Source organism: Haliotis rubra, unplaced genomic scaffold, assembly GCF_003918875.1.
Source record: "Haliotis rubra isolate DU_JTF1 unplaced genomic scaffold, ASM391887v1 Scf290, whole genome shotgun sequence".
Classification (NCBI taxonomy): domain Eukaryota; kingdom Metazoa; phylum Mollusca; class Gastropoda; order Lepetellida; family Haliotidae; genus Haliotis; species Haliotis rubra.
Window position 1 is genome coordinate 137,686 of NW_025766958.1, and position 14,921 is coordinate 152,606.

At 40.7% G+C, this 14,921-nt stretch overlaps 1 protein-coding gene across 5 annotated transcripts in view; it reads right to left on the reverse strand.

Annotated features, from left to right (window-relative positions):
- LOC124281912 overlaps window positions 1–14,921 on the reverse strand; it is a 139,929-nt gene that overhangs the window by 90,252 nt on the left and 34,756 nt on the right. For 2 of the 5 annotated variants that reach the window (XM_046717913.1, XM_046717911.1), the window contains exon 1: window positions 4,245–4,454. The exons of 1 other annotated variant lie outside the window; for it this stretch is intronic. In XM_046717913.1, the coding sequence (XP_046573869.1) occupies window positions 4,245–4,317 (73 nt within the window). In that variant the 5' untranslated portion in view covers window positions 4,318–4,454. Of the gene's footprint in view, window positions 1–4,244; window positions 4,455–12,174; window positions 14,904–14,921 lie in introns of those variants that run through there. 2 more of the 5 variants (XM_046717915.1, XM_046717914.1) reach the window with 1 other exon arrangement.

The following is a 14,921-nucleotide window of genomic DNA, read 5'->3' on the forward strand; positions in this document are numbered from 1 at the left end:
AAAAAAATTGATTCTATCGATAGAAATAAACTTATGTATGCCCTCAAAAATGTGATCTAGCTGTTAAAATGTTGAATATGAACAGCATGCGCTCGGTGTAACGGTGGTTTTACTGAGTGTTTTGACTGTCCGATTGGAATAGAACAGGGCAGTGTATTAAGCCCAATGTTTTCACTCTTTTATTAATGAGTTGGCAGCCGATATTCGTAATACTTGTCGTAGGGTAGTAGAATTATACTCTGACTTACATGAACTGTTTCTACTGATTCTTGCTGATGATGTTATTTTCATGTCTGATAGAGTTAGTGGGTTACAAGAGCAACTGAATATTCTAGATGACTACTGTTCAACATGGAAGTTAAATGTCAACCACCCAAAAGCAAAATTGATGTTTTTTCCGTGATGGTGGAAATCCCAAATAATATGAAGAATGGTATTATCGTAATGGAATTGTAGAAGTTGTTCCAGAATATAAAAAACATTGGGCTATTGATAACTCCATCATTAAATTTAACAAAAGGTATCACAGCTTGGCGTTAAACGAAAAAATTGCATTAACGAAAGTTTATAAATCATTTTGGACATGAGGAAAAGTCCCAGCCTAACATTTTTCAAAATACTTCATTAAAAAATAAAACCCATTCTTCTTTACGGATCCAAAATATGGGAACATCCAAAGAACAGAGGTGATAGAAAGGGTCCAGTTTCTCGCATGTAAACACTATCTTGGTACAAGCATCAACACTCCTACTGTGACGGCTCTTGGGCAATGTGGATGATACCCACTGTTTATAGATAGTTCGCTAAATATTGGCTAAAACTACTTCACATGCCACCTTATCGACTTCCGCGTAAGGCTTACGAAATCTTGATTCAGTAGGTAGACATAATTGAGCAAGTAATGTTAGACATATCTTATTTAGTTCACGTCTTGGTTATGCTTGGGTCAACCAAGGCGTTGGATGTATAGCTAGTTTCTCAGCATTTTTCAAGCCAGATTAAAATGTATGTACATACATGAATGAACAAATATATTAGCATCTGGCACTTATGAATGTTTTGAAGTTACGAGTACTGATTGTCAGAGGCTACGAGTACTGCTGTCAGCCGCTCTTAAATGTGCTTCTCCGGGTGGCCCTCGAGGACCAAAAAAACTTTATGACTGCTCTGTACTTAAGCATATCCATTTCTTCCGTTTCAGTTATTTTTATCATGCACATATGAGAAGTATTTTAGGCTCAAAATTTTGGGATAGCCCCTGTATGCCACCTGCGACGATCCAGGTTGGAAGTTGCCTTCAGCAACCCATGCTTGACAAAAAGAGGCAACTAACGGGATCCGGTGGTCATGCTTGCTGACTTGGTTCGCACATGTCATCGTATCCCAGTTGCAGAGATCGATGCTTCAAGCTCTCGCTGTTACCGTGACCAGCTGTTTTGGCAGCTATTGACATGATTGACAGCTACTGATATGGTTGACAGCCATGTCGCAGTTTGGGTTGTTCAGGGAGTCATTATGGATAAGTAATTCAACTATTAGAAAACTATTTAATACTTTCAGTCATACAAGCCACACAAATGACCTTAAACACTGTGTAATCACTAAGTTCTTGGTTCCACGTTTCTATGGCATCAAGTCCAAACAGTGCGTAAATGCAACATGTGACTTTGAAAGTATATGCAAGCAAGCACACCCAAACACGCACGCAAGCCCGCACACCCGCACATACACGCGCACGTCTACCACTCATTCTCCACAACATAAAACATGTTCTTGAACAATTGTTCGTCACTGGTCGCATACTTAGTAAAACATCAATAATATTGTGTAAGACCGGTGTGGTCCAAGTAACTCTAGCGCCGCACCTATTTCGACTGTCTACGGTCTATTGATTCCCAGTAATGTTGGTGGTGAGGAAAACAACTCGCAGTGGTGTCACCAGGTGTATGTCTAGGTCGCGGTGACACAGTTACAGTGACATTGTCAAAGTCCATCATTATACATATACTGAACATCATTGAAAACGCACCAGTCTAAAATTGTCCATATTTTCATCAAGACGGATTTCAGCATGACAATGATCAATGAATATAACTAACATGAAGTCAAAGGGCATGTCTAGTTAGTTGAAAAAATGCTTTAGAAACAAATTCCTGTCCACAGTATGACTCTTAATTCCAAAATTAAATAAACTGGTTTATTCAATACAGGGGCCACAGGCCCATTATACAGTTACATAAGTCATATCATGGAAGTGGAAATCTGGAGCGCCATAACACTGTACAAGGTCCAATAAACATACACTTAATGGGTTGTACATGTTTTGTTAAGGTAATTATTACGTTGTTTGAATGCAAGGAACAAAAACTTCTCTAAACGATTTAAAATACCTGAATCGTGTGATGTGCAAAGTAATACAAGTTTATCATAAGAAGGGTGAGTACAATAGAACTCAGGCAAAATTGTATGTCTGAGATCATAGTAAAAAGGACATCCCAAACGCATGTGATATTCTGTCTCAATTACAGGTATAACACAAGATGGAATTAATATAGAATTTCTTGTCAGACCAGATTTTCTTCCAGACTCTATCATTAACTGATGGCCTGAACAACGAAATATAGTCAGAGCCTTACGATAAGCTGGTACATCCAGACAAGTTAAATACACCTCTCTCTCAAAAGAAAGTTTAATGTCACAATATAAATTCAGTTTTTTAGGATAAGAATGAATACGTGTAAACCAAGTTTGTGTATCTATATCAATACATCTATTTCTAAAGGTACCTATAAAAGATGAAAGGTCGAAGCTAGTTGGGTTTTCCATACATATCCAAAACCATACTTGTCTAATAGCTGTTTTTCTTGTAACGCCCAACAAGGTATTCCAATTTCTACTTGTCTATCTTGATAAAGATAAGCAATTGATAAGATTATATATATTGTCATTCTGTTGAGTCAACCGTACCCAAAAACTGATAATTCTTACAAATTGATTTACTTTCAGTGAAAAACGACCTAATTCACCCCGAGCTAAAATATTTCGAAATCCTCTTGGAAGATGCAATATTTACCATGTACATTAAGAATATCTTTAGAAGGATGAAAACTCCAAATTTCCGAAGCATACATCAATATAGGTAATATCTTAACATCGAAAAGTTTTAATAGCACATCTAATGACAAATTAGTAAAAATATGGATTCCACTTTTTAAAGAAAACAAAGCTTTCAAAGCTTGCTGCGATAAAATCTTTTGGGTTACAAACCAGCTTCCAGATGATGACAAATGAATACCAATATATTTATAAGTGAGTACAATGTCAAGAGGTAAACCATCTAAAGTGAAACGTTCATATTTGCGAAGTCACCCAGCCTTCCTGAACACAACTATCTTACTTTTCTCAGTGTTTATTTTAATTTTAATGTGATACCAAAAAAAACACGGACTTGTGTATTTAGTACTTTTGTCTTGCGTCTTAGTTTAAAACTTAGATGGGTATTACCGACAGTAAATAAACTGATAGAAAGAGTCACGGGCTGTGACAGTTAATGCATATACATTGTATAACAGTCATAATACCAGGGTGTCGTTGTACAAAGCGATCTTAGCGCTAACGCGGTCGTTATTCCCATACCTTAACGTAGACTTACGACCGGCACAACACTAAGGTTCCTTTTTACAACGACACCCTGGAGTATGATAAAAACAATAACACGAAATTAGACAGCAAACGGTCCCAAGTTTCATCTGCTGACAATGTCCTGCTGTCACGGTACCCGTAGCATATTTTGTCGTTACAGCCCAGTAACATGTCTTGACGTTACAGTAAACGTGACATGTCCTACCGTTATAACACAGTAACGTGTCTTGATGTTACAGTACCGTAACATGTCCTAGCGTTAAAGCCCCGTAACATCTCCTGACGTTACCGCCCCGTAGCATGTTTTGTCGTTACAGCCCGTAACATGTCTTGACGTTACAGTACCCGTAACTTCTCCTGTCATTACAGTCCCGTAACATGTCCTGTCATCACTAAACCGGTCATGCCGGTACAGTCCTCATAGCGCGTCCTGCCGTCACCATCCACATGTAACATGTCCCGTCATTACTGTTTCTGCATCATATTCCTTCATAGTTCTCGAGCCATGTCTTTCTGTCATAGTCATCCATTCATGTCCGGTTCATGTGAAAATAACAGATCCGGATAACTGAAACACGGGTTACATACATTGTACTACTTACCCGGTAGAGTAGCGACAGCGATGGTGCAGACCAGTACAACATACCTGGTCAGTCCAACACTGACACTTGACATGTTGTGAAGAGATTCAGCCAGCCCGTTATAGCTGCTGTCTTCCAGCTATAACTGATAACCCCCACACCGTATAGACTTTATATATACCATACAACACTCTTCGTCTCCAACAGCTCCGTCTTGTCTACACGATTCGCAGGTTCATTGCTTTTCAATGTGAGCTAAGCCAACAATGCATGACTGTCCCTGATTACGTAAAATGTACAATGAGAACCCTCCAGCAAACACAGACAGCAGCCAATGTGTTTTCACTAAAGCAGTGTGTTTATACATCACTAGACCATTGTTAAGGGACAATACGTAAATGGTCATGGAGAAAATAGTGACTGTGGATCTCCGCGGCTATTTTAGGAAGCTTATGTTTTACCTGTTGAGACATGCAAGGCTGTGCCAATCTGTGTACCAGGATACGCTCTCCTTTATGAAATCGCACGCACACGCACACGCACACGCACGCACACACACGTAGGAACACACGTAGCAGTATAAGGAATGGTGACTCTATTAAAGGTACCCTATAAACGTTATTTTTGTCAAACTCCGGCCCCCTTTCAGAATGAAAAATTAGGCGTGAATGGTGCACGGCTCCATCCACGGCCCTTGATTGAACCGTAGCGCTCTGTGTATTTTCGTCATCTTCATTCCCAACGACGTATACAGCTGCAGGTTTCTGTAGTGCACGATGTACTTTTTCCTGTTCATCAAGTTGGGCACGAGTTTTTGAACGTCGGCAAGTTTGCCTTTTGCGCCCAGCAAGTGTCGCTGGTAGTCGGACAGCCAGTCTCGGTTCACCGCCAAGCTATCGGGAGCCAGTGGGTAGCTGTTGTGTTGGCGATGCAACTCGGTGGGATAGTCCAAGTCGACTTCGAGTATGTAGGCGACATTCGAATCCTGAGTGATGCTCGTGACGTCGCCGATCGTGCCGATGTCGCAACACTCGAAGGTGCCGGTGGGTAGTGTTTGGCTTATGCTTCAGCCGCACAGATTGTTGTACGTGTTTGGTCGAGTCGTAGCCGTCCATGTACTTGTTGTTGGCTTTGGCATAGCGCCTGGCCGACATCGAAATCCCAGGTCTCAAACCTTTCTCGACAAACATGTGCAAGCCGTAATCGGTCAGCAGTTCCAATTCCATGCCGTTTTTTTCAACAAGGCGTCCCAGGAGAGAACGGGACTGGTGTAATACCAGGCGGGATCCAGGCCGTATTGTTTCAGGCAGGTTTTTCTGTATATTTCGAAGACGTCGGCTAGCAGCAGCACGTCCGTTTTCAGGTAGACATCGTGGTACTCGCCCAAAGTCTTGCAGCCCAGTTTATCCCACACGTGTATCGCATGCGAGTAATCGTCCTCATCGATGCCCGAGTCAGTCAAGTCATTGTAAAAACCGTACATGGGAGGGAATCGCGTTTCGTCGTTCATGTACTCGTACATATAAACGGCTTTTCTCATTTCTCCATCAGTAAATTTAACAAGGGAAGTATCACATTTTGGCGTTTAACGAAAAAAATTGCATTAATGATGATTTATAAAAATTATTTTGGACATTTGGAAAAGTCCCAGCCTAACATGTTTCAAAATACTTCATTAAAAAAATTAAACCCATCCTTCTTTACGGATGCAAAATATGAGAACATCCAAAGAACAGAGGTGATAGAAAGGGTCCAGTTTCTCGCATGTTAACACTATCTTGATACAAGCATCAACACTCCTAATGTGATGGCTCTTGGGCAATGTGGATGATACCCATTGTGTATAGATAGTTCGCTAAATATTGGCTAAAACTACTTCACATGCCACCTTATCGACTTCCGCGTAAGGCTTACGAAATCTTGATTCAGTAGGTAGACATAATTGAGCAAGTAATGTTAGACATATCTTATTTAGTTCACGTTTTGGTTATGCTTGGGCCAACCAAGGCGTTGGATGTATAGCTAGTTTCTCAGCATTGTTCAAGCCAGATTAAAATGTATGTACATACATGAATGAACAAATATATTAGCATCTGCCACTAGGTGTGAATGTTTTGAAGTTACGAGTACTGATTGTCAGAGGCTACGAGTACTGCTGTCAGTCGCTCTTCAATGTGCTTCTCCGGGTGGGCCTCGGGGACCAAAAGACTTTATGACTGCTCTGTACTTAATAGGGGTACACGTCATTAGATGTCACATGACCGGAAACTAGCGATATGTGAATGTCAATGTTACGTTTATTTGAATGATATAAACCATTCTTCAATATCATAGTTACTTTTATCATGCACATATGAGAAGTATTTTAGGCCCAAAACTTTGGGATAGCCCCTACATGCCACCCGTGAAGATCCGGGTTGGAATTTGCCTTCAGCAACCCATGCTTGTCAAAAGGGGCAACTAATGGGATCGGGTGGTCAGGCTTGCTGGCTTGGTTGGCATATGTCATCGTATCCCAGTTGCAGAGATCGATGCTTCAAGCTGTCACTGTCACCGTGACCAGCTGATTTGGCAGCTATTGACATGATTGACAGCTACTGATATGGTTGACAGCCATGTCGCAGTTTGGGTTGTTGAGGGAGTCATTATGGATATGTAATGCAACTATTAGAAAACTATTTAATACTTTCAGTCATGCAAGCCACACAAATGACCTTAAACACTGTGTAATCGCTAAGTTCTTGGTTCCACGTTTCTATGGCATCAAGTCCAAACAGTGCGTAAATGCAACATGTGACTTTGAAAGTATATGCAAGCAAGCACACCCAAACACACACACAAGCACGCATACACAAGCGCGCCTATCTCCGGTCTACCTTCATTCTCCACAACATAAAACATGTTCTTGAACAATTGTTCGTCACTGGTCGCATACTTAATAAAATTTCAATAATATTGTGTAAGATCGGTGTCGTCCAAGTAACTCTAGCGCCGCACCTATTTCGACTGTCTACGGTCTACTGATTGTCAGTAATGTTAGTGGTGAGGAAAACAACTCGCAGTAGTGTCACCAGGTCTATGTCTAGGTCGCGGTGACACAGTTACAGTGACATTGTCAAAGTCTAAACATTATCCACCATATTAAAATTATATTCTGGTTAACATCTTTGCTAATACAAAAAACCTCCACGGACTTGTGTATTTAGTATTTTTGTCTTGCGTCTTAGTTTAAAACTTAGATGGGTATTACCAACAGTAAGTAAACTGATAGAAAGAGTCACTGGCTGTGACAGTTAATGCATATACATTGTATGACAGTCATAACATCAGGGTGTCGTTGTACAAAGTGATCTCAGCGCTAACGCTGTCGTTATTCCCATACCTTAACGTAGACTTACGACCGGCGAAACACTAACAATAACATGAAATTAGACTGCAAACGGTCCCAAGGTTCATCTGGCTGACAATGTCGTGCTGTCACGGTACCCGAAGCATATCTTGTCGTTACAGACCTCGTTACATGTCCTGACGTTACAGTACACGTAACATGTCTTGTCGTTACAGTCCCGTAACATGTCTTGACGTTACAGCCCCCGTAGCATGTCTTGTCGTTACAGCAACCGTAACATGTCTTGACGTTACAGGTCTTGTCGTTACAGCAACCGTAACATGTCTTGACGTTACAGGCCTTGTAGCATGTCTTGACGTTACAGTACCCGTAACATGTCGCACTCAGCAATATTTAAGCTATATGGCGGCGGTCTGTAAATGATCGAGTCTGGACCAGCCAATCCAGTGATCAACAGCATGAGCATCGATCTATGCAATTGGGATACGATTACATGTATTAATCAAGTCAGCAAGCCTGATCACCCGATCCCATTACTCGCCTCTTACGACAAGGATGTGTTACTGGAGTTCAACTCTAACCAGGATCTTTACAATCATAATTGGCAGTGTTGTTTTATGTCGCTACAGTCGTGTAAATAATACCTTCACAAACGCTACACTTAGTACTCAAATATTTGTAATTGGGTTCTCCATAGTTATAGCTACGGGTATGGTACCAAGGTCAGCGGATTCTGGTGCAACTAGTAGAGGTAATTCTGCAACATGGATGCGAACTGCTCAGACCTGGAACAATTGGTATTGGCATTTAACTTGGGAACGGGCACTTAATAACAAGGCGAAACTGAATAAAAATACAATCTTGCATCATTTCTACGGAAGTAGACAATATGTGCATTACTTGGTTTAACCGTGTTCTTTTTAAAACAAATAAATATGAATGTTTACCAAACATTTACTTATTTCAAAATGAGAGAAACGGTGGCCCTTGCAAATATCTTTCTTTCAATCTTGATTATAATATATTGTAAATATTTGCGGCTATATTGTATTACAACAGATGAAATGTATTCTTTCACGACGTGCTGGAGGAATTTCACAAATTTTCAACCTAAAGCAGTTGTCTCAATCTAAGTATGGACATCGTATATTGTTGCTTACAAGTCAGGGTCCCGATCCAGAAAGCCTTCGTAACGTTACGACGTACCGTAACTCTATCATTTATCATAGGCTTACGAATGTCTTAGCGCTACGAACGCTTTGTGGAATGGGACGCTGGGGTTCGATTCACAAAGCGTACGCAGCTCTACGTCATTCGTAACCCTATGATAAACTTTATAGGTACAATACCTCGTAACGTTACGAACATTTTGTTGATCGGAACCCGGGAAGTTTGCAGAATACGGATAAGCAAACACTTGCCTAAACTCTAGGTAATACAGCAATGGCTGGGATATTTGAAAAACATATGTGCATAGAATACAAAGTATCCAGGGCGTTATTTCAAACATCAATACACAAGGAGTACGTCTGAAAGCGCATAATACAAATTGTTCAGGCTAACCAATAAAACGTGTTTCATCACATAAAGATACCACAAGTCCCACTGTAGGGTAAATACAGGACACAGCAGGAACCAATGTGCTCTTGTAACTCGGTCCACAAACCAGGAAATCTCCTCGTCATCAATAACCTTTAGGACAACAATGTATGTTTTGTATTATACACACTTTGATAAAAGTAAACTCAGGTGGGGAAGGGTCCTTGTTGAAGAGAGATACAAGGATGTAGATGTTTAAGTTGTCACGGCTTCGTAGGTGCGTCACACAAAGAATACAGAGCTGTGTGTGACGTTCTTCATTTGCCACGAGACATCGGCAATACAGAGGCATTGTAGTTATACGTTGTTTGTGTAAATATTACACACATGGGTGGGTTTCCTAGCATTCATGTGATAGACATTAGAGGCTAGGTATGTGGGTACGAAGTTGGGATGTTGGGGAATGGGAGACTTTCCCATCAGTTCCATGTGCAAGAATCATGACCACTGAACCTCCAGTAGGGTTGCGTTCAGCGAAGCGTGTCCTCTATGATCACAAAGAAGGACGTTCAGAAAACCTCTCTAAAACTCTCTATTTTGTATTATAATACAATAATACCTTGCTTCATGTCGTATTCGCATTTATCTGTTATTTTCAATGATATTTTTACATAATTTTGACATACCTGAAAATCATGTTCCTTTGCGTTACAAATACATGACCTTGCATGTGCAGTTAAATGCATGTACACACGGAAAACATGCATTGTGGGCTACTTTCACACAATCTGTCGCAAGTACGAAAGTAAACACATCATTTCCTAGCTTCACAACTTGCAGTTATATCACATGTCCACCTGTATGTAAAGAACACCTCACACAGCAAGATATTAAATACTGTACTTTGTACCTGAAAATTCGGGTCACCTAAGACAAAACTGTATAATTACCGGTATGACAGAGTTGTATCCCTTAGGTTAACGCACCACTTGAATCCACGCAGATTCATTTTTGGTATTCACGCGTCTTCGCTCGGTTCAGTTGGAAGCAATACTATAAACTTGGAAACTCAAATGCTTTTCAAAAATTGTTTTTGAATAAAAGAAAACTACTCTCGCTCTATACCTAGGGTAAACAAATGAAATATTTACTTGAGCAGCGATAGCAATGTGTAGAAATCTGCCAACAGGCACAAATAGGGCGAGACATTCTTCTCAGAAGGGACCGTTCAGAAGACATCAGTGTTTGTGATTTTTGTCATTAACAACTGATTGTATAAGACGATGAATCTTTGTACACGAGGGAACACAAATTGGAAGCGCATACACGAAGGATCACCAATACAATCTTCTCCCCGATCGCGATCAAGATCAGCTCTACCTGGACTGTTTCAAGTTGAACGTTTGATCACTCGTCGTAGACTCAAAGAGGTAAGAAGTCATTCTATGTGATTATTAGATTATTAGAAGCAGTATCTTCCAACTTAACACCGACAGTTCGTTAGTAAGGCGTTGTTGTTTTTATTGAATTAAGGGTGTATTAAATTAATCATTGCATTGTCAGTCCATATTATTACACCGAGATATCCAAACATTTGCGTACGAATCATAAATGCATAAGTGAACCTTGATTGCAATACTCATATGCAATGATATGTTTATGTTTATGTTCATAAACATGAACAAACATCGAGGGTACATCAACCCATGGGCCCCGAGGGACCAGTGAACGACGTATTTATCTTACCGAACACCTTAATGTTAAATTTGAATTGTTTGAACCACGGGTACAAATCTCTTTGTAGCCATCGCTAGATTTTGCTGACAAGAAAAACAGATTTAGAGTTCTCTCCTTTCCATCGATTTGCATTCGCAAAACATCGCTAATTTCCGTACATCATACGTGGTTCAATGTTATTCGAGATAAAGAATTACTAACACGAAGCACCAAATGAGGTGCCATTGACAGCGGGGTACATTGAAATGTTACTCGCTTGTAAGCGGGGTACATTGAAAATAATAGAAGAGCGCTCAGCCAATCAGAAAGCGACATTTATGTGTGAGGTAAGATAAAGTGTATTGTCGGATACTTGGCTGGTTTTGTTTGTAGTTTTCCGCAGCACACACTCGTCAATATTTCAGATATATGATCTGTAAAAAACCGAGTCTGGACCAGACAAGACAGTGATCAACATCATGAGCATCGATCTACACAATGGGGATGCGATGACACGTGTCATCGAAGTCACCGAGCCTGTCCACCCGATCTCGTCAGTTGCCTCTGACGACAGGCATGGGTTGCTGAATTCAATTCTAACCCGGATGTTCACGGGATGACACTAGGAATGTGTTTTAACACGAACAAACAGAGCATCGTTGTCTTGAAAGTATTAAATAACAGGTTAACCAGCACGTTCACTGTGACATACCAGTTCATGTTATGACTACGCTAGCATTCACTCTCACCACATTACTCCCGCGTGCTGCAGCTGATCCCTAAACTACCTTGGCTGCAACTAAAATATCACTTGATCCTAATCTATGTTTGTGTTGATGGGCGTATATCCGTTGAGCATTGCTCATAACAGAGGTATGAATGGTGTTCCCGGGTCGACCGTTTACGGGCGTTATAGAACAAACAAACCTTTGTGAGGAATCCGAGATAGACCCCATTTTACTGATGAATTTTTCATTCTATGTTACACTACGTGACCTGGCTCCTTGAGTCATTGTGTTCCCACAACGTGAAGTATCAAGTCTGAAGTTACCGAACCGGAAGATCCGGGTTAACATTTTCAGCAGTTGTTGCTCATCGTAAGAGGTGACTAACGGGATAGGGTGGTCCAGCTCGCTGACTTAGTTGACACGTCATCTTGAATATTGTCAAGTACGGCGTTAAACAGCAAACAAACTAAAATCGCAAGTTACCATACATACATCTGTAAGGTTCAAATGTTGATTAATGATATTTTATATAAAAAATGATAAAAGATATTTGTTAATTTGCTGGGGAATAATGCCGATGTCGGCCCTGGACAACATTAGAATCACTGACACAGCCGGGTTGAGTTTCCTAAAAAAAGCCATTTATTCACATATACATCATGAGTCAAAGCAATGCTTGTTTTCATTTAATATTAATTATTATACAATGAAATTATGTCTTCTGTGCATTTTGAGAAAATACATAAAAACGATAATATTACAGTAAGAATTCATACAATGTAACATGATGTACCCCGACCGCGATATAGTTCTGACAAAACCAACAATGAGTTCACGTAGAACCCTGTTAAATATATACATTATCATTCTTACTAAAATATAAAAATATATATATACGTATAAAAAGCTTAGTCTCAAGCTTAGTGAACTTCACCGTACAGGGTAGTAAACGTGTCCAGTAAAGGCTTGTAAAATGTATATGAGAGTAATAACACAAACTGTCCAAACTGTCAGTCAAACTGTTATTTAGTGAAGGATGACGTACTGCTGTTTTAAGGATAATTTACCTACAGTCGTCGCTCAGCTGTGGTTAATTATGAATATGAGAAGCTCGAAATTGTTATGCACATCTTGCAATATAAAAAGTAAAGCAGGATAATAAAAGTCCATGTGATATAACTCTTCTATATATCAAATGCCTGTTTCTTGAGATGTTTTATAATTCTCTATATAATCTGATTATTATTGATCGTGGTGCATGTCATTATGTGACTATTATACAGTCTTTGTATACAAAGAAACATTTGCAGCTACAACTACAAGGGAACCTGATCCTAAGACAATAGTAGTGTCGACATTCTATGAACACAAGTATGCTAGGGCAGCAATCTTTGTCTTACAGGTTCATCATACAAATCTAGTGTCTTTAGAAGAAACATAAAAAAGATGCTCAGATTTAATATGGATGTTCACATGCTCCCCCCGAATATGAAATACAAAAGGGGCAAATCGAATATTCACAATGATATGTATGTTGTATACATCAGTATTCCCGCTACAACCAAAGTCCAAACTCGGGACAGGTTGTTTGTTGCCCCGGATGTTGACACGGTAGTACCAGTGGGAGTGGGAACAGAACTCGAGCCTGAAGTAACTGAGCTGTTAAAACCAGAGCCTGTTGATATGTTGCTGAACGAGGATGATGAAACCGTGTCCATAGTTGGAGAGGATGTATCTACAGCATTTGTGTTGTTCGTGGACGAAGCTGTAATGCTGGTGGGTGACGTGGTGATTGACGTGGCGATTGACGTGGTAGGTGACGTGGTGGTTGAAACGTTAACCGGTACAGTCACAGCAGATGTCCCTCCTGAAACCTGGGAAGTGGATCTACCGACTGAAATTCCTGTTACTGAAGATTCGTCAGTAGAGGTTGAAACTGTCGTTGGTGTTGAGGTGGACGACGACCTGCTGAAGTCTCCAACCCTCACCACAACCTTTGCTGAACTACTCAAGGAGGGGGATGCCATCATCAGTTACTGTCACAGTCAATTCATACAGCATATTTGTGAGGGGTTCAATGCTTCGGACTTCTCCAGACAGTTCATCTATAGCAAACACAGATGATCTATCAAGACTGTAGCGCACTTGCGTGTTGACATCTTTATCCGTTGCTTTAACTCCAAGAATGGGGCCGGGTAGCTGACCAAATGTAACGAATATCTCGTAAATACCCTCATTAAATATCGGCTTGTACATATTTTTTGGCCCAAAAAACCAGTGAATAAGAGATATTGGTTGATTCAGTAATGTTCTTGTAGTGGTCAAATATATGTAAGTAAAACTTATCATGGTAGTGGGATGTCTGCCAGGCATTAGGTCCTACCATGACATCCTTCCCATCATCTCTGGTAACCTGCAGGAGTGTTTCAGTCAAACTGTCCCTTGTCACGTTGTTCACCAGGCGAGTGTAGGCATAGATTGTGGAGGGACTCTTTGACATCATAACAGTCAGGCCTACGTAAGTATACGTCCTAGTTCCAACAGTCTCGGTTCTTCGTAAACTGAAGGCCGTAACATTAGATGAACTCACTGGAATCGAATCAAGTCCATTTGAACTGTCAAAAACTGCATCAGGCATTTCATCCTCATCTATGATATCATTAACCAGAAAGTCATCTTTTGTGTCATTTGTAGACTCGAGTCTCACCAGATGGACCAACTCGTGATATCCAAGGTCTTCCATTATGGATAACTGAGGATCACCAAGGGGGTTAATGTTCTCAAACGTAGCTGTGTAGTTGTAAAATTTCCCCCTTAGACTTGATGTTAGAAACCAGCGAGCAGTCTTGGTCTCGAAGGACTCAATATCTCCAAAGTCTATAGACAGAGAAGGACTGACAGGATTTCCATCCAACTGCGCTCCAATTATCTTGAAAGAGACTAACAATCCCTTTTCATTTTCAATGATCTCTGGCTGTGCGGAGGTTATCTTCAGCTGGCGGGCTACACCGTAGGCTTCATTGGTGACCATGACTGCCAGTGTGAAGGGAACAACTGGCTCCGTCACGTTTGAAGTCATCGGGTCATCACCCTGGACGTATTTCTCCTGGAAGTAGTTGACGGTGAGGCTGGGATTTGGTTTAACTGTGATAGTGTCTGGCAGGAGAGGGATGGAGAAGTTGGAGCCATCAACTGTGTAGGAAAGAGTCCCGCCGACATCATAGAGGGTGTCTTCTTTGACTGCTGCTGTTGAGTAGGGGATGATCAGCCATTCTGCTGTACCTGACACGTCTGTCTCCAGCCTGCCTGTACCATCAACTCCAGTAAGACCCACCAAAGTTGGGGTTCCTTTGGAAAAAAGAAGGA